Consider the following 27,806-nt stretch of genomic DNA (forward strand, 5'->3'; position numbering starts at 1 on the left):
AGCAAGGTGACGGGCCGGGCAGCCTCCTCTCCATCCCCTCCCCTCCCCTCCCCGCCCTCAGGTGGGCCAGGGGGCCTGCGGCGGGCGGCTGTCCCGTCCCCTGCCGGCAGCCCCCGGCTGGGGCTCGGCTCCCCGGTGGGTAACCCCCGTGCCCGTGTCTCCTCTCGCCCAGATGCTCTCGGCGGCAGCCTTGGTGTGCGTGTGTGCAGCAGCCTGGTGCAGCCCGGCGGCGGCGGCGGCCGGGGGCAGACCGGACAGCGGCAATTTTCTGGACGATAAACAATGGCTCACGACCATCTCCCAGTACGACAAGGAGGTCGGGCAGTGGAACAAATTCCGAGACGTAAGTTGAGCCCTTCCACCCTGCCGCGCCCGGCCCACTCCCGCTGGTTCCGTTCAGGGAGGGCATCTCTTGGGCAGCGGGGGCTGGGGTGCAGCCTCAACTTGCCCCGTTCTCCCCGAATCCTAATTCTTATTTTCATTCCCGGCGGCGCCTCGGCAGGGAGGAGAGAGGTCCCGGCGGGCAGGTCCCGGTGCGCTGCCGCCGCTGAGCGGCGCGGACGGCGCGGTGTGCCCCGGGCCGTGCGGGGCGCACAGCCCGCACCTCCGGGCCCAGTGGGTCGGGCCGCGGGAGCAGCTTTCCGCCCTGCGGGTCGCCCGGTCGCGTTTGTCCTCTCTCCTCCCCGTTTCCCGCCCCGCTGCGGGAGCGGCGGGGGCTGCGGACAGGGATGCGGTGGGGGCGCCGGGCCGGGCCGGGGGCAGGGGCTCTCCCCGCCGCCGCTCCGCCAGTGCCGCCCGGGGCAGAGTTCCCCTCCCTCTCTCCCCCTGCACCTGGAGCGGGCGCCGGGCGGCACTGCCGCGTCTCCGTGCTGCTGTCAAAGTACCGGCACGGCAGGCGGGGGAGAAGGGACAGCGCTCACAGCCGGGGGTGTGCGGGGAGCGCGGCCCGTGTCCGAGAGGTGCGGGCGTCAGGCGAGGAGAGTGTGCGCGGAGCGTCCGGAGCGCCTTCCTCGGAGCCCCTGAGCACCAGCCCCGGCCTGACCCGAATCCCATCAGTTACGAAACCTGCCGCTCTAAGGTGGCTCTGTCCTCCAGCGTACTTCGACTGTGCTTCTAGTTCGGTCTCTGACTTTCACTGAACTTGCAGCAATTTTCACAAGTCCTTCACGTTTCTTTAAGTGGAAAAGATTTTTTTTTGATCATCCAGTATCCTGCATCCTTTGGTGTCGCTTTTAAAAATTTGTATTCCAACCTTGCAAAATAATTTTTAGTTTTATTTACTGTTTTGCCTACTGAATTTCTTTGATATGGAGTAAAACGTTGATTTGGTTTGCAGCTTAAAACGCAACAGGTTTCTCCTTGTGCTGCAGCTTGCTTGTGACTGAGGTTTGCAGTAGTGAACTGAAGTAAATCTCTCCAAGAAGTCACTTATTTTCTGAGACCTGGAGTGACTTGTGATGCATTAATTTTCTAGCTTTATATCTGTGTTGCATGTTGGGTGCAAACTTGGCTGTTTATGTTAAGCAACTAGGAAAGAAGAGCTACTGTTAGCATTGTGGGATAACTAATTTTCCTAATGGTTTTTATTAAACAGCATAATTTTAGTGTTTGTGAACACTCCAATTAGTAGTAAGATATTTTTGGTTCCCTTGAATATCTTAAAAGAACTTATGTTCATGTGGAAAATAGCTGTTTAGTGTGCTGTGAATTGGTACCTGTGATTTTGGGGGCTATATAAATGTTTTAGGGTTAAAGGCTACTGCTAGAAAGCTCCAAACTAAGTGCATCAGTTATGTTTTATAGTTGGGCGAAGTCATTTATGTAAGGACTACCCTGCAAAGCTGAGGAAGCTAAGTGCTCTCTAATGCTTGTCTCCTGGGTGCCTACTGACATGTACTGTAATATTGGATGTTAGCCAGATAATTTATTCTGTGACAAGGGTTTTAAGAGTGACTGCTTTGAGGAAGTACTGCATACTGATTCTTCTGAGGTAATTTACAAATATGCTGGCTTATTTATTTTTACACTGTTTAAGTTTTATAAGGCTGGTACTTCAGTGATGAATATGCTTTTATTTTTTGTGCAGAATGTTTATGTCCTATTCATTGGTACTTGATCTGGAATATTTATGGATGGTCCTGATACTTCACTGTAATTTGTTGGTTTTGAATTTGTGATTAGCAAATTAGTGATTCAAATGTGGCCTTCTGTTAAGGAACAGTACATCAGCATTTTCAACATATGTAGGGGTAACTGTCTTGCAGAGTTAAAATCAAAATAAAGGTATGCAAGGCCTGTGTTTGTAATTTAATTCTCTGATCAGAGTAGGGTATTTTTTGCGGTCTTTAAATACCCTACAGATGTAAGGGTAAGATGGAATTCTGGTGTGAAAAGAAGTATTTAAAGGCTTAACTTAAGATTTAACTGACAGGACTGATTAATGTGAAAGATAATGACCCTGACTTCTGGCTCATTGGCTCAGTTTCTTAAGAGTTTTAGATCGCAGTGAAAAAGAACACAGTTATTCAGAATGAGAGCCCTCACAGAACCAAATAAACCAGGATGTGATGTTTTATTTATAAAAAGCCAAAAACCAAGCCAAACCTCAAACCTAGCTCTCTTAACAATTGTCTAAAATGTCAGTTTTGTCATGTGTTATTAACATGAGAATATTAGCTAAGATCTTTTCAGTACTTTTTATAGGCAGAACTGTAACTGACTCTTCAATTCTCTTTAAAGGTCTTGATCATTCTGACAAATCTGTTGAAAATAATGAAATAGGTCTAGGCAAGAACTGTGCCTTAACGTGTAACAGTGGGAATGTTAGAGACTACTTCCTCTACTACATCTTTTTCCTGTGCAAAAATTGAGAATGATCTCATTTTTAAATATGAGACTTTCCATCTTAAAGATGGAGGGAGGAAAGTGTATTCTTGACATGTCAAATATCAACTCCCTGAAGATATATGTACAAGTAAAACGTTTGGAGTTGTATATATACAAACGTATGTTTACTTTTTGCCAGAAGTAGCTGGGGAGGAAAAGTTTTTAACCCAGTCTTAGTGCTGCTGTAGTCCAGTTGCTGAGTAGCTGCAGCTGTTAACATCTCAGGGTTGATGTGTTTATTAGGGTTTTCCAAGCTGCTTGGTTAGGCTGCTTCAGCAGCCAGTGATGTCACAATGTTGAGAGATCCTGTCCCATGTGTATGTATCTTATGTTTATTTCAGACTTGGGAACTGGGGTTTTTCAGTAGATGCTGTTAAGGGAATCTTCTTCATTCATATTTTGTTGTATTTATAATACTTTGTGCTAATGGTCTGATCTATTATGATTGCACTAAACATTTGAAAAAATTATATATATATATAAACCGCAGTTTGTCTGAAATACAGATTATTCTTTTAAAAAATGTGATCGGGTAATGCCATTACATTTATACTCTCCTACTTAGAACATCCTGAGTCTTATCTGGGAAACCTTCATTACTCGTAATGCTGTAAATCTGTGGAGCAGAACAAAATTCAGGAATTATTCTTTATTCTCTTTCTGAGTTGTTTCTAAATAGTGGTGATATTTTTAATCCTAGAGCAAAACACAGTGTCTTTGTCATTTATAATCACTTTGTCTGTCTATGTGGTCATTACAGTCAGTCGGACAAAATTGTGTACAACCGTTGTATGGCTATTTGAAAGTCTTTCAGACTTCTCAGAAATTTTAATTTTGATTTCTTCAAAATTCCATGAAGCACCATTCAATAGAGTTACTCATTTTAGTAATTGATATTTGTAAGCAGTGTCTCATGCATTTGTGTTCATGAAAAAGGCTGTATTTTATATGGTAAATTTTACTTGCTGCTTTAAGAGTTATTTAGGATTTAACTGCCTCTTAGTGGTTTGTACTTTTTCTTTTCAAAAAGATAATAATTTAAATGATTCCTGGATTTGCAAATTTAAAATGATAAATAAACTCCTCATCTCAACTATGGCATAGTTTTTTATGAAATAATATGATCGTTGATCATTGTAATCAGTTGCATTGTAGCAGTGTTTTAACTATCATCCTACCATGTTAATACACTTATCAAAGGTAAAGATGGTAGAAGAAAATTTAAGTAACAGACCTTAAACCGATCATCTATGAAGAGAAAGTTTACATTGATAATACTCCCTTTTAATCTGCTTCACTGTGAAGTGTTCTCACATTGACCATGAGATGTATTGCCTTCTACAACATGTGACAAGTTTGGGCAGCTCATGTTGGCTCCTCAGATGAGTCTTTTGTAAATATGTAAAGAATAGGTTTTTTCAACATTAGTGAAAACCTCTGTGTTTAGAAAAGAGATGAATCAAATACTACGTCCAATTCAGTAATATCCAGCATTCATTATTCTTTTATCTGTTTTGGAGGTTTAAGGCTTCTCAAAAATACTGCTCCCATACCGCCCCTCAACTAAGCTCCCCGCCAACTGTACATTATTGTTGTGAGCAGAACATCTCTGCCCCACTGTGGATCACAACTACATTTCTGTACAACTTAGAAAGCCAAAGGCGGTTTTAAAAAGGATTCATCACAAGTTCTTTGCATTTCACTGTGTGATTAGTTTGTAAATATTTGGAAGGTTTTCATGTTTCCATGTTTTCATTTTCAGAGTGGAAACATGAATATGTTATAAATTATATATATATATAAAAAATATATAAAAGTTATATAAATAACTTTATTTGAAGAGGAGAAGGACTTCAGCAAGAATAGAAGAGGGCAAGAAACCCTCCTCATTTATGGAGAATCCTAAATGTACTTTAGAGGATATTGACAATTTTGGGTTGGATAGTGCAGCACTCATCATCTTTCCTCACTCATGTTAACATTTCATTAAGTTAATGAAAATAAGTCTGGTAGGCTTATTTGCCCTGTATGTTTTGTGGTTCAGGGTAAGAAAAAAACCCATACCTTTTTCCTTATTAGTGGCTACAACAGCTCTAGCAGCTCTTTTACTACATACATATGTTATGATTATGAAAACAAAAAAATAGAATTTCAAGACATGAAAGAATAACTTCTTTATGTTGTCTTAGGCCTAAGTTAAAGCAAGAACTTGTAATAAGTTAGTTACTTTTTCAAATAGGGTATTGAATCTTTTCTGTGGTACCAGTCATTATTGTTCATGACTTATTTTGTGGAAAAAATTTGAAGCCTAAGAGATCTGACAGAAAGTATAAGTATTTTGTATCTACACCTTATAATTACTACCTTTGAAATGAAACTAATAAGGACTTGACCACTCTGGTTTAAACTGTAAAATATGAGAAAATGTTGGGAATTTGTATTAATTTTAATTAAGAAATTTAAGAAGCTATTGAATTGTTCATAACTTCTAAATTGATTGTGGCAAATTATAATGGGAAGGAGTAATGGAAATCTTAAATTTTCCTTCTGTATTGTAGACAAAGGCTTCTGATTTTTATATGTGCTTTTAATTCCTTCTGAAGTACAGATTCCTTTTTTCTTTCACATGGTTACTTTTCCTATGGTCTGTTTTTGCTGCCTGTTTCTATTGACAAATTTTTTTTGTCTGAAAAGGCAGTCTACTAATCTCAAACTAATGTTAACATTGAACTCTTAATGTCTCTTGGAAGGCATTAACTTGGAAGCTCTTTATACAGCTAACGTTTAGAAGTTAAGTAAATGGTAATGTGCTTTTCCTTAGATTGCCCTCATAATCTAAAGTAAAGCTGATAACATTGTTTCATCTTATCTTTATCTCCTTTCTCCAAAGAATAATCTTTATTTTATTTGCTGTAGGTTATTTAGTGGATATGGATACCCAGTCTTCTCTTGTCTTTCCATTAAATCTTATTGGAATTGACTCTACCCATCTGCTTATTGTAGTATGGTATAAACAACTTTGTAATACGCAAATAGATGGTAACAGTAACAGAAACTACATAGGCTGTCTTGCTTTTACAATCAGAAATCAAAGATCTTTAAGAGATATATTGTAAGGAGAGGCTGAAGGTAGAAAACAGTGGAATGCGGGCAGAATTAGAAATACCTTAGTTAGAATAAAAGTTTCCTTATGCTTGAATACCTAGGAGTTACTCTGAAGCTAGGTTCCAAAAAAATAACCAGCTGCTCAAAGATTTCCTTATTTCCTTCAGTGTATCTTGGGGCAGGGGTGGGGGTGGGTGCAGGGACAGCATAGATACACCAGGAGTCATGACACAACAGGGACATGGCACAGGCACAACACGACTATTAAACTCAGTGACTGTTTGATGATGTTACACTTGAAAACTGGCCAAGACTTGCAGACATACTAATCCAAGCTATTACTTCTCTTTTCTGCAGCTAGTTACATTAAATGCTTCAATTACTCTGAAGTAATAGAAATGGAAAAGATGGAAAACAGAATTGATGGTGTTAGTCTGAAAATATTCAATGTTTTTCCTATCAGTACATAAAAAGTACTTGTTAGTAAAACAACTGCAGTTTTGCTTTGTGGTTATTTTTCTAATGTATTTTTAAATTTTTAAATGTATTTTGTAATTTTTAGAATTTGTGACATTGATTTTACAGTCATGTTTTTCCTATTGTCTGTTGTTTTCATTTTGTCCTATCTGTCTTAACCTGACATATTTCAATGTGTTAGTAACCATAGATAAACAGCTTCTTTTTCTGCATCTGGTGTCATGTCTCACTAGGACTGTGCTTAATACTAAAAATCTTGCTTGTTTGCTTTAGATATAAATTTTATGGAGGCAATGGTAGTAAATACTAACATACTGTATTAAAAGTTCTTGTAATTTTCATATTTCTTGAAATTTAATTTCTGAGAAAGAAAAGTCTGTGATTAGTCCAGAGCTTCACTGAGCATTCTTACCTAATGTGAACAATCTTTAATTATTTGTTAGATTTTTTTAAATGGTTTTTCACTTTTACTTTCCCATTTTACCTCATTTCACACTGATAGACAGTAGGGAAAATTATGTTGGAACTAATGATTTACCTAAATAAGGTGGTGCAGTACAAGGTAGCAGCCTTAGACAGGACACAAGGAGAGCCAGTATGAAATTAGCCCATGACAAAGCTTTCACATTACAATAAGGATGTAATTTCACAGCTTTGTTATTATCTTTGCAAGTGGATGCTTTAACAGAACACAGTAAGAGAATGGATTGAAAAGATTTAAATCATTCAAACTTTTTTGTATTTTACCACTTCCAGAAAGTATTATCTTAATATATTATTAAACACTATCCAGTGCTTGACATTGTGCTCAGAAAATTCTTATGAACTAATTTTTTTATTTTCTCATGTGATATGATCATTGGCTTGAAAGAGACTGTCTTTTTGCAGTTTGTTCAGGATCTCTCTAAAAATTCTGCAATTCATCAAATAATTCAATGTAGTACACTTATACTGGGGCCTGCATACAGCTGAAAACAAACTCCTTTGACTTTTTGAACCTGCACTTGATGATGTTCATTCCAGTTGCTAAATCTGTGTAACATAGTAGTGAGAAGTACAGAATTTACTCGTTGTTATATGCTACTGCATATGAAAAATGACTTATGTTTTAACAGCTTCATTAAAACAGAGGGAAGTTATTAATATGAAGAGTGTGGAATATATATTTAATGATACATATATCTTCAAGGATTTGGTAGGGCTTATGTTGGTGACTGAAACACCAACTTCAGGAGAAAACCCAAACAGTGATTCTTATAAGCAGAATCAGTTGATTGGCACATAAAGCAGCAATGTCAAGAATCCATTGTATGAAGTGCCCTACAAGCCTTTTGCAAAAGAGTAAGTTAACCAATTTGGTCAGATTTAGGAAGCCCACATCAAACTGTGAGAACTCTCTGTATTCATAAAGTTTAGGGCCAGAGTAGACCATGGGATTTGATGGTACACTTGCCTGTATATAGTGGCTTATCAGCTTTTATCTTGACAGAGTATATTACATCCAAAAATTCTAGTTTGGCAAAAGCATTTCAGGTTTATCGAGTTTTTACTCTGTGCTGCTGGCATAGATTAAGATTTGATCTCTAAGGCCTGCAGTGTGAGGGAATTAATTAGCTGCAATATTCCCAGATGATCTAGGTAGAAAATTTATGCTGTTTTGCAGAAGGAACAAGGAAGAATACTATTTAAGTTCATACTGATCTGTCTGGAAGTGTTTCTTTCTTTGGCCCAAATTTGACAATGACTAGGACGGGTGCTTGATTTTTCTTATACTAATTTGCTGTTGAAAAGGAATTGTGTTTTACCATCTTCATAGCATTTTTTTGTGTGCATTGTCAGTAATTGTGGCCAGTTACTTTTATGCATAAAATCACAAATGATGTTGGAATACAAGCTAATTCAAATCCTAAGGAAGATGGAGAAATGGCTTCAGGATTTTCATTAAGATAATCACCAAGATGGATATTTGTTGTCTTAATCTGGTGTTCAAGTCTTTAAGCGTACTAAGGATTAGGTAAGGAGCCTTGTTTCCAACATCCAGGAATGAAGAGCGTGAATGTGAAGAGCTCATGTGTTTCCAAGCCAGCAAAGGCTGTCAGATTGGTCAGTGTACTGCAAATGCTGCACAGTATTTCATATGTGAACTGGATTAAAGCACACAAAATGCATATCTATTTTTCTAAATCTTAGTAAATCAAGAGATTCCTAAACTGTTAAGATGCTTAATTTTTCACCCACATGCTTATTTTATCTTGCAGTTGAATGTACCTAACTTTACTCAGGAATTCATGGTAGGCAGTTACAAAGTCCTGTTTTGATGAACTCTGGTCTTGCATGAATGGACAGAATTTCTTTACCCTATTAAGTAACAGACTTAATTATGTTAGGAGAAAAGGCAGTTGGTTCCACCTGTGTTATCCACTGATCTTCATGGGGTCCTCAAAAGAAAATATCCTCTCATGGATGCAGGGATATATGACCAAAACTTCCTTGGAGCTGCTGTTAGTAACATCTTAGACCTAAGTTAAGTGTAACATGATGGTGAATTGTGAGATTTCACTCTTGAGATCAGCAGATGTAGTCTCATAAAGATGGAGAGGGAGAGATATGCAGAAGTAGAATTAACTGTGTAGTTTTGTACTGCAGATTGAACTAATAAAGGCACATAAAACCTCAAAACATTTCAATGTTATTCACTAGGACTGAAGGTCCTGTTTATAAACTGAACTCTGCACAGCCTTATGGTTTGCACAAAAGCTACCATACCTTTCTGTCTTGGTGTACTTTTTACATAAGCTGAATGTTTCAATTCCTCTCTTTTTTCTTTTCCCCCCTTCGTTCCTGCATAAAAGTTATAGTTTTTTAGGGCATATGACACTATCACTTTTTTCCCTCCAAATTTTCTAAGTTTGGATTGTAGTATAGCCTCTGTAAGTTGAAGACATTTTTGAGTAACATAACTAGTCTGAAGAAAATAAGTGACATTTTTCCAGAAGGTTCTAAAGTACTAATGTTGTAGGGTATTTGATGTTCAGCACATGGCAAAGTTGAGCTGCTTGATTTTTTTTATTTTATTTTTTTTTATAATAATGAATGCATGCCGTGTGTGTGTGAGAGCATGCACACACAAGCATATGATAACTGGTACCTTAAATCAGTAAAAATTTAAAGATATTTTACTCTGTCTATCCCTCATTCTGAGGAGCAAAATACCTCACAGAATATTAGAAGTATTTTATCATGTCTACAGATTTATCTCACTATTTGATATCCCACTGATTGCAGATAATTTTTGGGTATATAGTGAGAGTGACATGGGTTTAACAACATTTGTGGTGTGCAGAATAAAATAATAATTCTGAGCTCATATCTCAGATTTGTGAGGCAGTTGTCTGCAATAGTTTCAGTTCATTGACTGGAAGAATTACCTCTTTTTTTACATGGCTATAAGTATCATATAAGAACAAGACAAGTATTACTATGAACATCAAGAGATTTTCAAGAAAATGTGTGTTTGAACTCCCAATTCCTCCAAGAAAGGTAGGAGAAGGTATCAAAAATATTTTAATAAAATTTGTGAAGTTATTCTATGAAGAAAAACTGATGTTTGATTCTAACACATCTTATCTTGCTGTAGTTGGAAAGTAAGGGAATCTTGAATTTTTTACAAGTTGGACTGTGACTTTCTAGCCCAGTTTGAGTGTAGTTGGACTATTCAACAGCATGAATATTAGGAAACCTTTTCCCTAAAATATTGCAAGTTTCTGTCTGATATTATTAATAATGAAATGTTCATCTTGTTAAAAATATCTATATAATACTGCTTTTTCTACAGATATTTGTACTTTTTGTTCTAATGCAGATAAAGGTTAGTAATTTGCACATGCTTAATTTCCACGTACACAGATCCTACTCTTGCTTAATTTCATCAAAAGCATTTTTTTCATTGAAAAAATGTATTAGTTGAAGCTAGAATTTCTATAGCTGTAAAATTATTATCTATATAACTGAGTTAAAACATATCAATGTGCATCATTTATTTATATTTCAGTAAAACAAATTTAAGCTTGGAAATGAAGTAGATGTATTTTCAGATTTGACAACTGAGTTTGTCAGTTGTTTAACTTTCGTAGCTTTAGCCAAACAGTTTGCTCATTAGACCAAAAAAACTGCCAAGAGTAATCAAGCATAGGGATGAAACAAAAGACATCATGATTTATTATTTTATGCCTGGTGTTTATCAAGAGAAGTGGTTGGTTGGAGGAAAATGAAGGAAAAAAAGAAAAGAAAAGCATCTTCATACTGCTTAATTAATTATAATTTGAAAAACATCAGTGATGTGTAGTCAGCTAACCCCATAGTCTCTGACTTCTTACTGGAAGTCATTCAAATAATGTATTTCGAAGAAGTTTTGTTGGAAGTTAAACACTTCATCTTGAAGGTTTAGGGTTGCTTCTTTCCCCAGCTTTATTAAATCTTCACTGTGGATTTCCTTGAGATGATGTTGTATTATACTGGATCTGAACTCAGTTTGCATGGAATCTTGTCTAATTGAGGTCACTGAAAATATGTTCACTGATGTTTCTGAGAGGTGCAATTATGCCAGTCTACTTAATTAAAATCATTATTTGAACATTAAGTCTACAAAACAGACTTTTGGATATATTTTGCATCTTTGAAAAATGGAAAGAAAGCAAACTTGAACTGGAGAACAAAGTCATCCATGGAATAGCTTGTTTTCATTAGAACATCCTGTCTAGTGGTCCAAAGTGGAATACATATCAATATTGTTGTGTGCGAGTTTTAAATTTTTTTTCTTTTTGCTTTATTATGTATAAAGTAATTCTAAATTTGTTGCTGCTTATGAAACACAATGAAAACATTGTTTCTTTATTTTGTTAAGCTACTGGATTTGAGTAGGGATTTTATTTCCCTTTTTCAATGATTTTTTTCCTGAATAAGTTGTTACTAGTTTTTTATTCTGCTGCGCTTTCCCCCTGCCTCCCCACTTCAGCCATTTGTGACGTGCAGGTAGAAAACAATCTTTCAGTTTCAGTGATCTGAATCAAAGTATTTAATTTTGGCTAATTCATCTGCAAGGATTTCTGTTTGTGTATTTAATCTCTGTGTCTCATTCGTTTGCTGCATTGCTTCATGGAGTTGTAGGTGCCTCTATGCTGCCTTTACATGCCAGCCTTCTACAGTGAATTGCATATTGTATGAACCCTCTGCTTTCCCCTTTAGCTGAATCCCATGTTGCACTGTGCAAAACAGAACAGGAGTTCAGTTAAATGGGAGGGTGACAATTATTATGTTGAAAAAGAATACAATCAGACAAGCATAAAAAAAGCTGCACAGTGTGTAGCAAGACAATATTAGCGAGTCAAGATTCCTCCTTATCAGAAAGACCATTTATATAGATAGTAATTTTATTAAAAACTAAAGCTGAATAACCTATTTTGTCAGAGGTATTAAAGCCTCTGCTATGTGGCTTAATTCTGTGGGAAATCATAGAGTTTATAGTAAAACAAAGCACCAGGATGGATTTAGATAGTGTTTTTTCTTTTGTCTGGTGCTAGAATAGATTGATCATCTTGTATCATTAAGTCTTAGATGTCCAAAGTAAGGTGCAAATCTGTAGGCAGAGCCAATCAAAACCTGGTGTAGGTAACAAATACCATAGTTTAATTGTAACTAAGTTTTTGGAAGTCTGTAGTTTATTCTCTGTTCTTATTATAGTATATTCTGGTTTTTTTGCTTAAGTGAAGTTCTCTTACACCTGTCTCAGCTTTATTTTCTTACAAAGCTACTGGATCACTTGATGTTTCCAACGTTTTTATTTTTCCTCATCTTTATTCAGAAATCTGTTAAATATTCGTTATTTCCCTCCTCTGCCTAGTCAACAAAAAGGTTGGATTGTATATGTTTAAATATTTTCTCTAAAATCGAAATATTTTACATCACCTTCCTTTTATGAGGTTCACCAGAAAATTAGAAATGAGGGTAGGGTGAGATGAAAGTCACAATTTTACTGCTGTTACATCAACTGTAGGGATTTTCAGCATGTATTTTCTCCATAGGTGGAGTTCTTTGACATTGGTCACAGTGGGAAATATCCCTGTCGATTCAAACTTTACAGCAGGTTCAAGTCCCTGGTCATTCCCATAAACATCTTAATTGGTAGTGTTCTTTCTTGGAGGCTTTAGGCAAGAACGAGTGATTTTATGCCCTCTTTACATGAGTTTAAGTTATTCTTATGTATCTAGTATGAGGGAACTGGAAAAACTATAAACTCTGAAACTGAAGGTCAACAGCACCAGCCATTGAACACCTTGGGGGGTAGTGTTAGTAAACATGTAAACTCCCTGTCCTCTTTGAACCTAGGTTAGTGGAAAGCTGTGCAGTACAGTTGCATTGTATCAGAAATAGAACTTCTTATCTGAAAAACTTGGGTATCAATTCAGCTCTTATCATCACTTAGATAATTTCGAATTTCTATTTTGCGATTTAAACTTTAAATGAAAGTTCAGAGTTGGAACATTTTTGTACTTTCTGACAATAGACTGTGTGAATCTGGAAGTCTTCCTTCTTGCCTCCTGCAAGATTAAGTTTCTTAATGAAGGATTTGAGTGAATGGTGTGCTTGTTTAAATTAAGTATCTGTAACAAGAATCTGTTTTATTTGAGTGTGTATTCTATGGAATTTGACTGTGACTCTTAGGTAATGCTTTCTGCTTTTCAAAATATACAGGTACTTTTGTATTTTTTTTCTTTTTTCATTTAAGAGGTATGATGTACTTAATTTCTATTATAAACCGTGGCAGTTTGACAGAGAAAACATCCTGTAAACTATGTAGGTTGTTCACTGGGAAAAGTGTTTAAGAAATAATCCAGTTATATGCGATTAAGAGGAAATTAAGGGCTTCACTCCAACAGCATAAAATTATTTAAGGACCTGATACTGTTGTTTAGCTGTGCATTGCTGTTCTGAGTGATTTTTGGCTTGAGCTGTTAGGAGCAGGTATTTGTAATGACTGCCTGGTATCTCTGCTGCCAAGTAAATTTCTGGGGCAGGGAAGAACCCTGAAATCTTCTTCAGACACTTACATGTTAGCTTTCTAAGAAAAGTTTGAGAAAATATGTGAAGGTTTATGGAACAGCAGAATATTCTTAATGCATTTTGCTAAATACAAAATAGTACCCAGAGTTCTTCTCTCATTGATGTCTAGTTACCCTAGATAGGCAGCTTACTGTATGTGCTTATTTGGAGGAGTGGAATTTATCTGATTCTTTTATCTAGATTGGATTCCTAGTTAATTTCTAGGAGTCTGTATTTTACTACACTAGAAAAATAATTTACTTATTTCCTTATATCTCTCAGTAATGCAGTGAAAATAAGACTGACTGCCAAGTCTTAATTTTCACAATAATCATTAGTGTTTGAACACACAAGTTTATTGCATCCTTAAGTATGAATGATGAGATACTCTGGTATACTGGTTTTTTAATACAACATTTAACTATAAAGATTCGTTTTTAGTCCAGTACTGTTGACCGATATGATTGATATCAGTCTTAGAGGGGTTCTGACACTGAATTTCTAAGCTGAACCAAACTGACAGTGCAGTCATCTTATTTACTTGCTACTGGGATTGATTTCTGCATGTTGAATTTGAAATTCTCATGTCTTCTGTGCTCTGTTCAGGAAAGAGTTTAGGCCTGTGCTTAATGTAAGCCTTAGGAGTAGGCTTCCTTTGACATCACTTGCTGTGATTCCATTAAGTGAGATTATTAATTTGTGTTAAGCTTGTCCTTATCTGACCAGTTTCTTTTTTTTTTGTTCATTCCAATAGTATGGGGTTGTTTTTTTAATAGATATAATTTTTGTTTGCTTTTGGTATAAGTAATGCTTTATTGCAATTTATTTCTCATAAAATATTTTCCCTATAAAGCTTTTTAATTAGATGGACTTGTTTCAAAATAGATGACAGTTAATGAAAAAACTTATGGGTGCTTTCTTCAAGCAAGTTGTATGAGAATTTCTGTGAATCATTGTATATCTTACTGGAGAAAGACATGCTACAGTGTTATTATGGACTTTGTTCCTTTGCTAAACCCTTTTCATACAACCTTGATTGCTAAACTTGAAACTGGAAGTAGGAATGAAGGTAATATTGCATGGACTACCAGGGATGAAACTTAATTTTCCTGTTTGTAATTTTATGGTGTTTTGCTTGTTCCTGATTTTAGGTGGTATTCTCTCCTTACAGCTAAAGGTCCTTTTATTATGTATTTTATCAACTACTGAAAATGGGTTTTGGTGCCACTATCATTTAAAGTAAGATATGTAAAGTTTTTTTTATTCTGTATTGACTAAAATAGAGTTTTTAAGAATTTAGGTTAAAACTGTATCCCTTGCTTTAACTACTTATTAGTAGACCTCTCTGTAACATGTAATGACTTGCATAAATTAAGTTCAGGAAGACCTAAGTGGAGAGTGAAATATTCTATTTAATTATTATACATTACTTTAAATTTCAAAAATTGAGGAATTTGGTTGGAGGATTCATATTTTGTTTGATAAAATCCTTAAATAGTAACCCACAATTCTCAGTATTTCTTAATTTTAGAGCAGAAAGAAGACAAAAGCTGCTGGCATGGTAAAACAAGCTGCACCATTATGTTTTGGTGGGAGAAAAGGTGGATGTATTGCTCCCCCTGTCCAATTATGCTATTGTTATGATGTGATCTACGTGATTTTTGATTCACTTTTCTAAGATCAGTTTCTTGTAACTAGCATTTAAAAGAAAAGTTTGCATTTTTTCTTTTGACTTTTAACAGATGTGTCTCTTGAAAAAACAATTTTTTATCCATAAATGTTAGTTGCATGGGAAATCAGATGTTAAATTTAATTGAACCAACACCAATATTAAAAATTTTTATTCTGATTCTGCAGTGACTTAAGTTTTTCTACATTGCTTGGTGTTTGTATTTGTAGTACTTTTTGCTGTGTAAAACTGTCTTGATACAACAAGATTACTTTGACACTTCTGAAAGTAAAACTCTACTACTTTGGAAAGATTAATTGTAGCAGCAGTTACTTTGACAGTCTAGTTCACTTTTTGTACACTAAAAGGAAATACTATAAACTGTTGAACTATTTTGGTGGCTGAAATTTTTTGGTTCTTTATTTAGAAAATGTTAAAATGGTTGGTTTTGTGGACCACTGAAACTTGAAAACTTCTTTTAAATTAAGTTTCTCATTACTGATGCAATATAAATATCCAAGACATAAAAATTGTGAAGGGATCTGCTGTGCAGGAGCAAATAATACTGGTGCCAGTTAATGTCAGATCAGATGTGTACAAATGTGGATTAATTTCTGGATTGTTACTTGCAGGTATCACTGTTGTGAGTAAACACTATTCCTTTCAAGATTTTAAACTTTATTTCGGAGGAATTTACATCAGGAAATCCAAAATCTTTTTCAGTAGTTTACATAGTTTATCTTAGTTGGACACATTTGAAATTCTTATGTTAAATATAAAAGCTGAAAGTAAGATTGCGTTCGAATTTAAGATGTCACTCAGTTTCTGCAACTTCAGCTGTGTATCACATCTTTTTAGTGTACTTTTTTGTGCCTGAAAATTTTATGATATTTCCTTTATGTCTGGATACACAAACACCACCCACCCCTGCGGTGACTTGCCTCTTTTAAAGTTAAACATTTCTGTAATACACAAATCCACTGTTGATTTCGAACCCTGACTTGCAGGATATAGATTGTAGAAACTTGCCTTATTTGTAAACCTACTTGTTCTTCTGCAAATGTGTTTTTGTTGTAGATCTTTCACAATAACTTACTGAAGAATAAGCAATAACTAATCAAGAAGAGCAGAAAACAAGAGCACGACCTCAATTTTTTGTATCCTAGGGGAGCACTTACTATATGAAGTGTAATATGACTATCATGAACTATGCACCACGTTTATTTTAGCAGCCAGATCCCAGTTTTTTGTGCTTTCATTCAGCTAGAGCTGATACTCTGAACACAATATTCTGAGCTAGATTTGTATGTTTTCTGACTTCTCTGAGAAAGTTTTGTATTGGTAACAAATGATTTCAGGTTCTGTACAACTACTGATGGATTCAGCAGAAGATGAAAGTAGCTTTTAAGTTGAACATGTAGAAGTAATCAGTTTTTAGATGGAAAATAGCCTTATCCAGTGGGATTTCTGTATAGTTTTCTTATTAAAAAAGAAAAAATAAATTTGGACTTTTTGATGTAAATCATTTTCATCAGATCTGATGATCTGCACTGAACTGTTTGAAACTGTAAACACTCAGTTTGTCTTCATTAAGACTTTTTTTGGTAGGAAATGAAGTGACATTTATTTGAGAAACTTGGTATGGAAAGTTAGTTACATGCTTATGGATTTGTAGTATTAAGTGTTACACACTACCATCTGGGAGAAAAAAAAAATCACCAGAAATACTGTTCGTGTGTGAAAGGTTCCTGTGGGTTCTGGTGAATTCGAAGTAGAACTCTGATCTGGGAATGCAAATTATGTACTCTATCCCACTATTGAAAAACTCCCCTGTAAAATACGTGATGAAAACTCTTGAATGAAAAACCAGGTGTGTGATATATTGCTATGTATGACACTTTCAATTCTTACAATTTTTTAGCAGTCCTAAAATTTATTTGTAGTCTGTGCATTTCTTGGTTGTTTGTGTCAGTACCTCACTGCCCCCACATTCAAAGTGAAAGCGTGATGCTGCAGTGTGGTTTCACAATAGGCATCATATTCCTTGATGGATTTTGGTGATTGATTATATGTAGAGATATATGTAGTTCTTATGCTTGTATGTAAAACAAACAAACAAACAAACCCAAATGACTGAAAAACCAAAGAAGAAACAAATTGCTGCACATAATTAAATTTTCTTGTTATTAAGTTAGTATTCTATATCTTTAGCATATGTAGTCTATTTAAAGTACGCTTAATATTTGCTTTCTGGTTTTAAGTAGTAATTTCATATACTTTACATTTTCATGTAGTTTCCTGTTTGTTTTTATTGCTCTACTACCATGTTTTTCATATTGTTCTGTCTTTTGATTACTTTTCTGTTGCTTTATTAGATAACTAATGGAACAAAGGAAGCTGAATGCTTCTCTAGGGGAAACAGGAAAAAAAATGTTGATAAATATACAACATAAGCACTAGAAGGAGATTCTCACTGATGTCAAAAATTATAGCAACAGTATAGTAGTTTCTTCATAGCAGGATTTTTAAAGCCAGCGTTATGTTATAGATTTATTAAGGAACAAAACAGCAGGGCAAAACTGTGGCTGTTTGCAGCAAGAGAAGTTTTTTATTAGTGTGCATGTATGCACATGGTGAAATATTTTTTTTGGCGTAAAAGTCCTTTGACAGTAAAAAAAACCAGATGAGGCCAAATGTTCATTTTACTTTTTCTTTAGTTCTAATTACAGAACTATGCTTAAGGAAAACATTTTAGATTTTCTTATTGAATACCTTGTGATAACATATATGGTGTGGCATAGATTACATTTACAGGAAAATTAGAAGTTTTTTATTTGTTTGGTTTTGTTTTTTTTTCCTTTCTAATGCAGATAAAAATTATATTGTAAGTTTTCATTTGCTTTAAAAGCTCTTGCAAAAATACTGACTTATTAAATTTGTCATGTGCACAATTAAACCTGTGGTCTCATATTAAGTTTTTCATTTAAGTTGGGAGAGTTAGGAAGACTTTAAATCTGTTTGTGATAAATGGACAGTATGTCATCCTTTCTGTATCAACTTCAGTGACCATAGAGAGAAGCTTGGAATTACTTTTCTCCCCAAATGAAAATGGAAGATCTTTTTTGTCGTCAGGGCATCAGTCACTCCTGGGGGTATTAATTTTTACTGAGCTCTTTTTCTATGATGAAAATGATAGAAATGTGATGGAAATACATCTCTGAGATTTATATTGAAGAGTTACATAAACAGGTAATATTTTTCTGAAGTCGTGAGTAATCTACCGAATTGAGTCCTGATTACAAAATTGCTATCAACATGTATATGAAGATTAATGTAGAATAAGTAGGGATAGGAGCAAATGCTTTACCTGTTCTTTCTGATATCTCCCTGTGGAGACACTAAAGGTGCATCTACATGCCAAAATGTTCTCAAGAGATGTGTAACTAGTGAGGATATGGAAGTAATAATAATAATATAGAAACAGGATAGCTTTAGCAATGTAGGACATGAAGCAAGCAAGCTTACCCTGTTTCTGAGCAATGCCTACGAAAAGCAATATATGCTCACAGTTTTAGTGATTTTGGTATTTGAATTTGGTGTGCAGGGGTGATGTGGATATATCTATGTTGTACTATGAACAAAATACGTAGTTACATAATGAAGTGCTTAAGTACCTTTGTATGGACTAGCTTAACATAAGCCTCATTTTCACTAACTCCAAGTGAAAAGTTAGTGCAGAACAGTTAGTTGGCTTGCTTGTACACAGCGGCTAGTTCATTGAGATTATTTTTGACAAGCAGCCACTAAAAACATGTATGTGTTGTGGCTCTCAGGACCATTACTTTCTGAAACAAAAAAAAGTTCAGTGGCAATGTTGTAAAAGTGGATTGCTTGTGTACAAGTATTTTGAGGCAACTGAAATCACTGCTGTTATCAGAAAGGTCCCAAATATATTTAGCTTATTTGTTGTTAAACCTGAAACTTTAACAAGTAATTTTAATTCAAATGAAGAAGAAAAATAAATTTTTGTTTAAGAACATATTTGGCACATTTCAGAAATTTTGCTTTCTCTTTCAATAATACTTCAGAACTGTCCAAATGCTTACAAGCATCAGAGAAAGACCGCATGGAGGTCAGTGGCTTTGTTTACTAATGTTATTCATAAATCAACTAAACTGGTATAGCATGTTTGATATTTCAACTGTGACTTAATTCAGGACCCCAAGGTTTAAAAGTGACTGTTTTTTTGATTTTTCAGAGTACATGTTTTCTTTAATTCCTTTTGTTGTAGCAACTGTGGTAGGTATGACAGGAGGAGAGAGTCTTAATCTGTGGGGTAAATAGTTGAGGTATTTTTCAGCCATAGTAACCTCACTTCTAAGTAAAAGAGGAAGAGCAAAGAGAAGGATTAAATTGAGAGAGGAAGAGTGTGCACATTAAAAATTCTATAATAGAAGAGAGAAATGGGTTTTTCCTTGTCTGTTTCTGATAAAGATTGGAGAGAGGAGAAAACTTCAAATTAACTGAGTGAAAGCACTGTTTGAGATGTTTATATCCTTTGCTGTGTATGCTCATAATATTTAAGTAATTTGCCCGTTGAGCATCAAAGTGAGAGCAGCCTCTTCCTATTGATGTGTTGCTTCGGGGTTCTCAAAGATAAAGCAGCCTCTGGGAAATAGATATGTCTTCAATTACCTTTTGGAGGTGTAATTTAATTTGATTTAAGCTAGTGCACCTTCCCTTTTCCTGTAAGGACAGATTAGGAGCCCCACCCCAAAGTACCAAAATAAAAGATCAGTCGTGGAAAAGCACATGATTGAGATAGGTTATTGTTATCACTGTTCCATGACAGGTTTATGATTATGAGAGTATTTAAAACAAACTTAAGACTCTTCAAGTGGGTATGTAATAGTCTTGACAGAATTGATGTTATGAGTTACTAGTTAATATTACAGTAGCCTTTTTACTTTGTTAACTGTGTTCCTGTACATTGGACTCTATTTTCTGTTTTTCATTGTGAGACTATCTGGAAATGGAGGAATCAGTAAGACATTTATGTTTTAAGCCTTTCAGCAATGATTAGTGTGACGGTTGGAGAGGGAGAAATTTTGCAAAAGCTTCTGTCTCCTGAAAGGTCATCCCTTTTCCACATAATTTAGGTTATAATTAAAAGCAAGAGTTGTTTAAATGGGGAATGAGCTTAATGGGTGCTATACTTGTTTGAAAGGGCAAACCTGCTATGAGTACAAATGCTGGTTCCCAAGTGCCTGAATTTCCTTCTCAAGAGACCTTTCTCCATTTTTCCTCCTTGTATGAGCCTTTTAAAACTATATGTAAGTTTCTTTCTTTCCTAATCATTAAGAATACAGTCCAGGCAGAGGTAAATTGCTAACATTATCCTCAGAGGAATGAAAAGCCTTCATGCTCTAGGTGACCATGTTGGTTTTGCTGACTGGCTGTTACCGTCTCTTCCTTAAATAAGAATGCGTGGTGTGTGCAAGGTCTGTGCTCTGTACTGGTACATCTCTAACCCCAGTTTCTTGTCTTATCACATCAACTGTAGTTGCAAATAGTAAATATGTGACTTACATCCACTATACAAAGATACAAAATTAACTAGGGAAAGATTGGACCAATATTTCTGTCTTTCCTGCTTATGTATTTCTTTTCTGTTTCCCTCCCCATCTCTTGCATGCTGAGTTTTTCTTGTCATTTACTTGATCACATATGGCAACATCAGTTGGCAGAAATATGTCATGCGTGAATAATTCTTGGTAGGATGCTCAGGATCAGTTCCACTGGAGGTAGTTACTGCCCTACAAGTGTTTGTTGTTTTTCTTCATAGTTATGAATGTTACCTCAAAGCTTCACTGCATTTCTCTGTGCTAGGAGGGAAAAAAAAAGAGTCCTGTGATAAGGCAAGAGGAAATTTTAATTGTTATTTCAGAAAAGTTTTGGTAGCAGAAATAGAAATGAACAAAAAAGGTAGTATTTTCTGCAACCCATCATCTCTTCTTTTAAGTTCCAGAAAATCCACTTCTGTCATAGTTTGTATCTTTGCCATTGGGATACAAATTCTTAGAATTTGAGAAAATGGAAAGAATCAGGTCAAGAAAAGTTTTGATAACAAGAATGCTATTTCTCAAGGATGTCAAAATACTATGCAGTTCTTCATGGATATATACATATATCACCCTAGCAGTGGGAAAAAGTTGAGAAACCTACTTTTTACACTTCACATATCTTCATGTATTTGTTTTTCTGTTAAAATTATTACTGGGCAAGAAATAAAATCAGGATATGATTTTCATGGCTTGTGTTGAACTAGGAAGGCTGTTCAGTGCCAGAACACTTACCATAGTTCCTTAAACAACCAGAAATTTCTTTCCCCTTATTTTCCTTACCTGATTTCTGTCGTTACATTGCAGCTATTTCTCTTCTTCAAGTCTTCCAAATGATGAATATTATTTTCACCACCACCTGAGGCTAGATATGTAATTTGTCTTTCCTTAGGAGTAGAATGTAAATTAGATATTGCTGTATTATAAGTGGAGATAATGAATCGTTTTGCCTAGAAAAATACCAGCATTGAAATTTTTTTAAACATTTTTGTTTCAGGGAAAAAAGAACAAATGTAAATGAACTATTTTTACTACCTTACAGAAAGAGGATTCTGATGGAGGTTGAATTAATTGTGATAACAGTGTATTGTTTCTTTTTGTTTGGAGTCGCTTAATGTTACAGCCTAAAACTGCTATGTAGATTTAAAATGCGATAATACTGCATCGGGAAGAGAAAAAAAGGTGGTAATGAACAGCATTTTAGTCCTCCCATTTCTTCTGAAATAGCTGCATTTGGAAAAGTTCAGCTATCTTTGGGTAAATTTTGCTAAACAAAGAAAACTTGTTCATTTTCCATGTAAAGCACTACTCAATTTGTGCGTTTGGTGATAATCAGAGTCATTATCATTATATCAGATTATTACTATTGGGAAGTGAAACTGAGGTATTCAGAAGGTGAAGCTGAGACCTATCTTGCCAACGGTAATAGTGTAGAGGCTTGACATAAGCATATTTTCTGCAGACTTAACTCTGTAGTAAATGGAGACAGATATCTGCTTTAAACAGTTTTTGTTGTGATTTTGTGTATGATGTATCATCCCTTCAAAGTGGTCACCTTTTTCTGTCAGGAAGGGTAGTTGTCCTAGGCGCTTTGTACCGATGAAACAGCTGGTTTTTAAATGCTAAAATTCGATACAGTTAGTCTGTATTAGACCAAGACCCAAATTATAGGTGTTTTGTACAAGTGAATGGAAAGACAATTCTTTGTTCTTCTGTGAATTCAATTGTTAAAGAACAAAGTATTGAACCTGCATGTTAAAGAATTGTTTTATTTATAGATTATATTATTTTTTCAGCATAGCATTATACTGCAAAAGTGCAGTTATGTAGTTATCTGACCTTTCTCTAAAACCTGTTATTCCAAACATTTACTGAAGCATAAAAATTAATTACTTTGTTTCAACATTCTTCTACTGCCAGCCACATTTAAGGTTATTCCTTAAGAATAATTAGACTTTCAGAGTTACTACTTACAGGTACTTTTCAGGATTTTTATTTTTCTATTGTTTAATTTCAGTAATTTTATTGATTAATAGATACCTTTTTATGAACCATTAAGACTCCTTTATGACCACACCTGTGTTAGAGAAGATACATTATATACTTTTAATTACTTTTTTCTTTTTTTTTTCACGGAAGTGGCTGATCTTCAGGTTATCTTATTTAAGTGTGAAATATTGCAGTGTATCAGTCCTGCACCATACAGAAAATAAAGAGCATGACCTGAAACTCTTGGAAATCTTTAGAGTACTTAAGTGCACTTAAGTACAAGGGTTGGACCTTGAAGGCAGTGCAGATTAATGCACTCCGGATATGAATGTCTTGTAACACACTTTTCCCCTGTCCCACTGATCTATTACAGTACTTTCTCTAAAGTACTTTCTCTTATATATTGTCAAGAATTCTGCTTTTGCAGTACTGCTGCAGCCTGCAGAGTGGGTGTTGCTTTCTCCAGGGAGATCCAGAAAGAACATTCTTAGGTGTAGTATAGTTTGTTGAGGAAGTGTAGCTTTATAGCTTTGAATTACTCTTTGTCATTCAGCTAACCAAATCCATTTATTTTCAGTAGTTTCAGGGAGAACCTTCAAAAGCTGCTGATCAGAATGATGAATTTAAGGTTCAGTAGTAAATTCTGAGGAAATTTAAGCAGGCGAGGCCAGTGTTTAAAAAAGACCCAGCTTCATAAATGATGTGAAACGAGCACAAATATGAGGTCAAATATGCTTATATATCCATGCACAGGAAAAATATTTTCAGCCAAAAGGAGAAAAATCTGAAAATGAGAAGTAAACAAAACAATTTTGTATATTCTAGATGCCATACTCTGGGTATCTAGTGATACATTATATAGTATTTATAAAGTTCCTACTGTACCTAAAAAGAAAAACTGTGAAACCTGTAAGCTTTGCACTACAACTTTTTCAGCCTGAAGTTAAAAAAAAAAGAGAGAGAATTGCACAAGATATTAAATTACTTATGCAAAGATAAAAGTGTGAGACTTTACCCAAAATTGCCCAAAACATTGAAAAAAAATATGAGATTACTATTTTCATCTTGTTTTCTGATATAAAAAACTTTCCTTGTAAACATCTTTTTCTTTTCCTACATAGCCTTGGCCTGAGAGGCAATGAGAGTTCAAAGTACAATGTTCAAAATACATTCTGAATGTAGGGTCTTAAGTACTAGACTTTGTTTTAGAAGGAGGGGATGGGATGAAAGCAAGGGCATTGGGCTAAGGATGGCTTTTGGTGGCTCATTAACACCTGAAACATCCTGACTAAAAGCATTCTTTCTCTTTCAGCCAACATAGGAGTTTGCAAATAGTTCTTTCAGCAAACATTCCATGATTGAATTTGTTTTTCTAACTAGTCAAAAAGTATTTTATTATGGACTATGAGAACTCTTGTCTGTAGCGTATAAAATTAAAGTGATTTTGGGCAGCAGGATATACTCAGGAAAATATTCTGGGTAGAAGAATTCAAAGTAAACTGTTGTATATGAATGGGCAATGTAAAATAATTTTAAAAACTCATTTGAGTGCATTAAATAGAAACTTTATGTAGTGGAGTGAAGCGAGCAAAGAAATTTTGAGCAGCTGGGAGTAATTGCTGTTTTAAATAGAGAATAGTGCTTTTAAAAATTCTTGCAAATTAAAATTGCTGTTCTGTATTGTGCAAAGGAATTAAGATATTAATATGATCATATTGATTTTGTATTTAAAAGTGGAGGATAACTGGTACTGTACACTGCAAGAAAATCTTAGAGTTTTTATTTCTTCACTGTTTCTTTCAGATAAGCTAGAAATGGAAAAGCACCTTTGGTCATAGGCTTGCTTAGCTGGTGAAGACAGCTTTTAAACTAAAGTTGCTGGGAAGGGAACCTCAATCCTCCCACTCTGATACCAGAGCCAGCAAGAGATGCCCAGTGACTTTAGAAGGTATGCAGGGCTGCCAGGGGAGGACCTCAAGGACACCACAAAGGAATTCTAGTCAGTAAGTTGACTTCATGGGGGCCCAACTTAAATGCCTCTGTGCTCATGCGAGTAGCATGAGGAGTAGACAAGAAGAGTTGTGTTCACACCATCAGGGCTGTGATTTTGGCATGTTGTGGGATGGCTCCTATGACTGGAGTGTTGAAATGGAAGGATACAGGCACTTGAGGAAGGACAGGCAGGGGAGATGAGGAGGGGGTGTCTTTCTTTGTGTAGACCATGTGGAGTGCATGGAACTCCACTTGGGGATGGATGAGGAGCTGACTGAGAGCTTGTGGATCAGGATTCAAGGGACAGGTACCATAATAATGAGGGTTTGCTACAGGCCATCTCACCGGGAAGACCAAGAGGGTGAGGCCTTTTATAGACAGATAGAAGCAGCCTCACATTCACAAACCCTAGTTCCCATGGGGGACTTCAACCACTCTGGCATCTGTTGGAGGGACAACACAGCAGGGCATAAGCATTCCAGGAGGTCAGTGGAATGTGTCGATAACTTCGATGATAGAGGAGTCAATGAGGAGAGGTGTTATGCTTGACCTTGTTCTCAGAAACAAGATGGATCTGATGGGGAATATAAAGCTGAGGGGCAACCTTGGCTGCAGTGACCATGAAGTGGTGGAGTTCAAGATCCTTGGGACAGTGAGGATGCACAACAGTCTCACCTGAGTGCCTAGCAGATCCTCCTGAAAACTATGCTAAGTCATGGAAAAGATGGAGGTTATTGTTGACAGCTAGCATGGCTTCAGTAATGGCAAATCATGCCTGACAAACTTAGTGTACTCCTGGGATGGGATTACAGTGTTGGTGGATAAGGGAATAGCATGTGACACTGTCCTTCACGACATCATAGTCTCTAAACTGGAGAGACATGGATTTAATGGGTAGACCACTTCGTGGATAAGGAATTGGCTGGATGCCTGCACTTGTAGGGTTATGGTCAACATCTTGATGTCCAAATGGAGATGGAGTGGCATTCCTCAGGGGTTGGTCTCGGGACTGGTGCTGTTTAACATCGTTGTTGTTGACATGGACGGGGGATTGAGTGCGCCCTCAAAAAGTTTGCCAACGACATGAAGCTGTGCAGTGTGGTTGATGTGCTGGAGGGAAGGTATGCCATCCAGAGGGACACTGACAGGCTTGAGAACCTGTGCGAACCTCATGAAGTTCAACAAGGCCAAGTGCAAGGTCCTGCACCTGGGTTGGGGCAGTCCCAAGAACAAATCCAGACTAGGCAGAGCATGGATTGAGAGCAGCCCTGGGGAGAAGGACTTGAGTGTGTTGGTAGACGAGAAGCTCAACATGAGCCATCAATGTGTGCTCGCAGCCCTGAGAGACAGTTGTATCCTGGACTGCATCAAAAGTGTGGCCAGTAGGTCGGGGGAGGTGATTCTGCCTCTGTACTCCATTCTCATGAGACCCCACATGGAGTACTGCATCCAGATCTTATGCTGCATCCCCAGCATAAGAAGGATGTGGAAGAGATGGAGCAAGTCCAGAGGAGGGCTGTGAAGATGATCAGAGAGCTGGAGCATCTCTCCTATGAAGACAGGCTGAGAGAGTTGGAGTTGTTCAGCCTGGGGAACAGAAGGCTCTGGCGAAACCTTAGAGAAACCTTCCAGTAGCCAAAGGGGGCCTACAAGAAAACGAGAGAGGGACTTTTTGCAAGGATGTGTAGAGATAGGACAAGGGGGAATGGCTTTGAACTGACAGAGGGTAGGTTTACATTAGATGATAGGAAGAAATTCATTACTGTGAGGGTGGCGTGGAACTGGAAAAGGTTGCTCAGAGCGTTTGTGGATGCCCCATCCCTGGAAGTGTACAAGGCCAGGCTGGAGAGGGCTTTGAGTAACCTGGTCTAGTGGAAGTTTCCCTACCCATGGCAGGAGGGTTGGAACCAGATGATTAAGGTCTCTTCCAATACAAAACATTCTGCAGTTCTATGATATCTTCTAATTCCTGTGTTACAGCAATCTTTTTAAATAATCTTACTAGGATAGGAAGTGTTAACTATAGTTTCTGATGCCTTAGTCTGTATGAGGTTCATTTAACATTGATACTCTTGCCAGTTTGCTTTTTGATGCTCTTGGAACTTCACTTTTTGTGAACAATTATAGGTTTAGTCCCATCTTCCCATTTTCTCCAGTGAAACTAGAAAATAAATATGGTTTTTGTATGGAGTATTTCTTTCAGAAATTGTTTAAAATCTCCAGTGCAGTTTCACAGCAGTATTTTAAAATAATTAAACTACAGTTATGCTTACAGAGAATGGTTAATTTTATTTTATATTTTTAAGAACGTCACAAAGTCCTATAGCACAGATGGGAAAAAATGCTGATTTTCTCCTGAAAGGAGAGAAATGGACAATTTCAGAAGGTAGTTTATTAAAAGAAGAAAAGTATTTTGATGCTAAAATTAGGGTGGCTGGTGAAGAAACCTTGGATCAGGACTAATAAAATGACTCCTCCATCTATTTCTTTCAGTAGCTTATATTGCTGGCAAGTATCTAGGTTGCAGTTTTGTTTGCATGTAATAAAAGATACATCTAGAAAAGGAAGACTTTGTATAGCTTTTATGTTCTTCTCTAACAAAGAGACTGTCCATTTACTCCACCATGTACTCAAGTATCAAAACTACTTAAGATGCAAAAGCCACAAAGGCATAATGCTGTCATTTCAAAATGATACAAAGGCACTTCAGAGCAGCCAATAATATTACAGGCTTTATCAGCATTGCATTAGTTCTTTCTTCTGTAAAATCCTTTACTATACAAATCAAATTGTCGGGTATTTGACAAAAGTGATATAAGGGAAAAGATGCTACATAATCTCCAGTACAGTTAAAATGATTGTAACTAAGGAAGATAATTATTTCATCATTCCATCCATAGTTCACCAATTCATCTATGAAATGTATTCAGAAAGACTTTGTAATTTTGATGCTATGTATTGTAAGCAGT

At 36.3% G+C, this 27,806-nt stretch overlaps 1 protein-coding gene across 2 annotated transcripts in view; it reads left to right on the forward strand.

Moving 5' to 3' along the window:
* The first annotated feature begins 171 nt into the window (after positions 1–171).
* SPOCK3 (SPARC (osteonectin), cwcv and kazal like domains proteoglycan 3) overlaps positions 172–27,806 on the forward strand; it is a 181,800-nt gene continuing 154,165 nt past the window's right edge. For both annotated transcript variants that reach the window (XM_027676767.1, XM_027676768.1), the window contains exon 1: positions 172–343. In XM_027676767.1, coding sequence (XP_027532568.1) covers positions 173–343 — 171 coding nt within the window. In that variant the 5' untranslated portion in view covers position 172. The remainder of the gene's footprint in view (positions 344–27,806) is intronic.

The sequence above is a fragment of the Neopelma chrysocephalum genome, unplaced genomic scaffold (genome assembly GCF_003984885.1).
Source record: "Neopelma chrysocephalum unplaced genomic scaffold, ASM398488v2 Primary Assembly neopelma1_42, whole genome shotgun sequence".
NCBI lineage: Eukaryota > Metazoa > Chordata > Aves > Passeriformes > Pipridae > Neopelma > Neopelma chrysocephalum.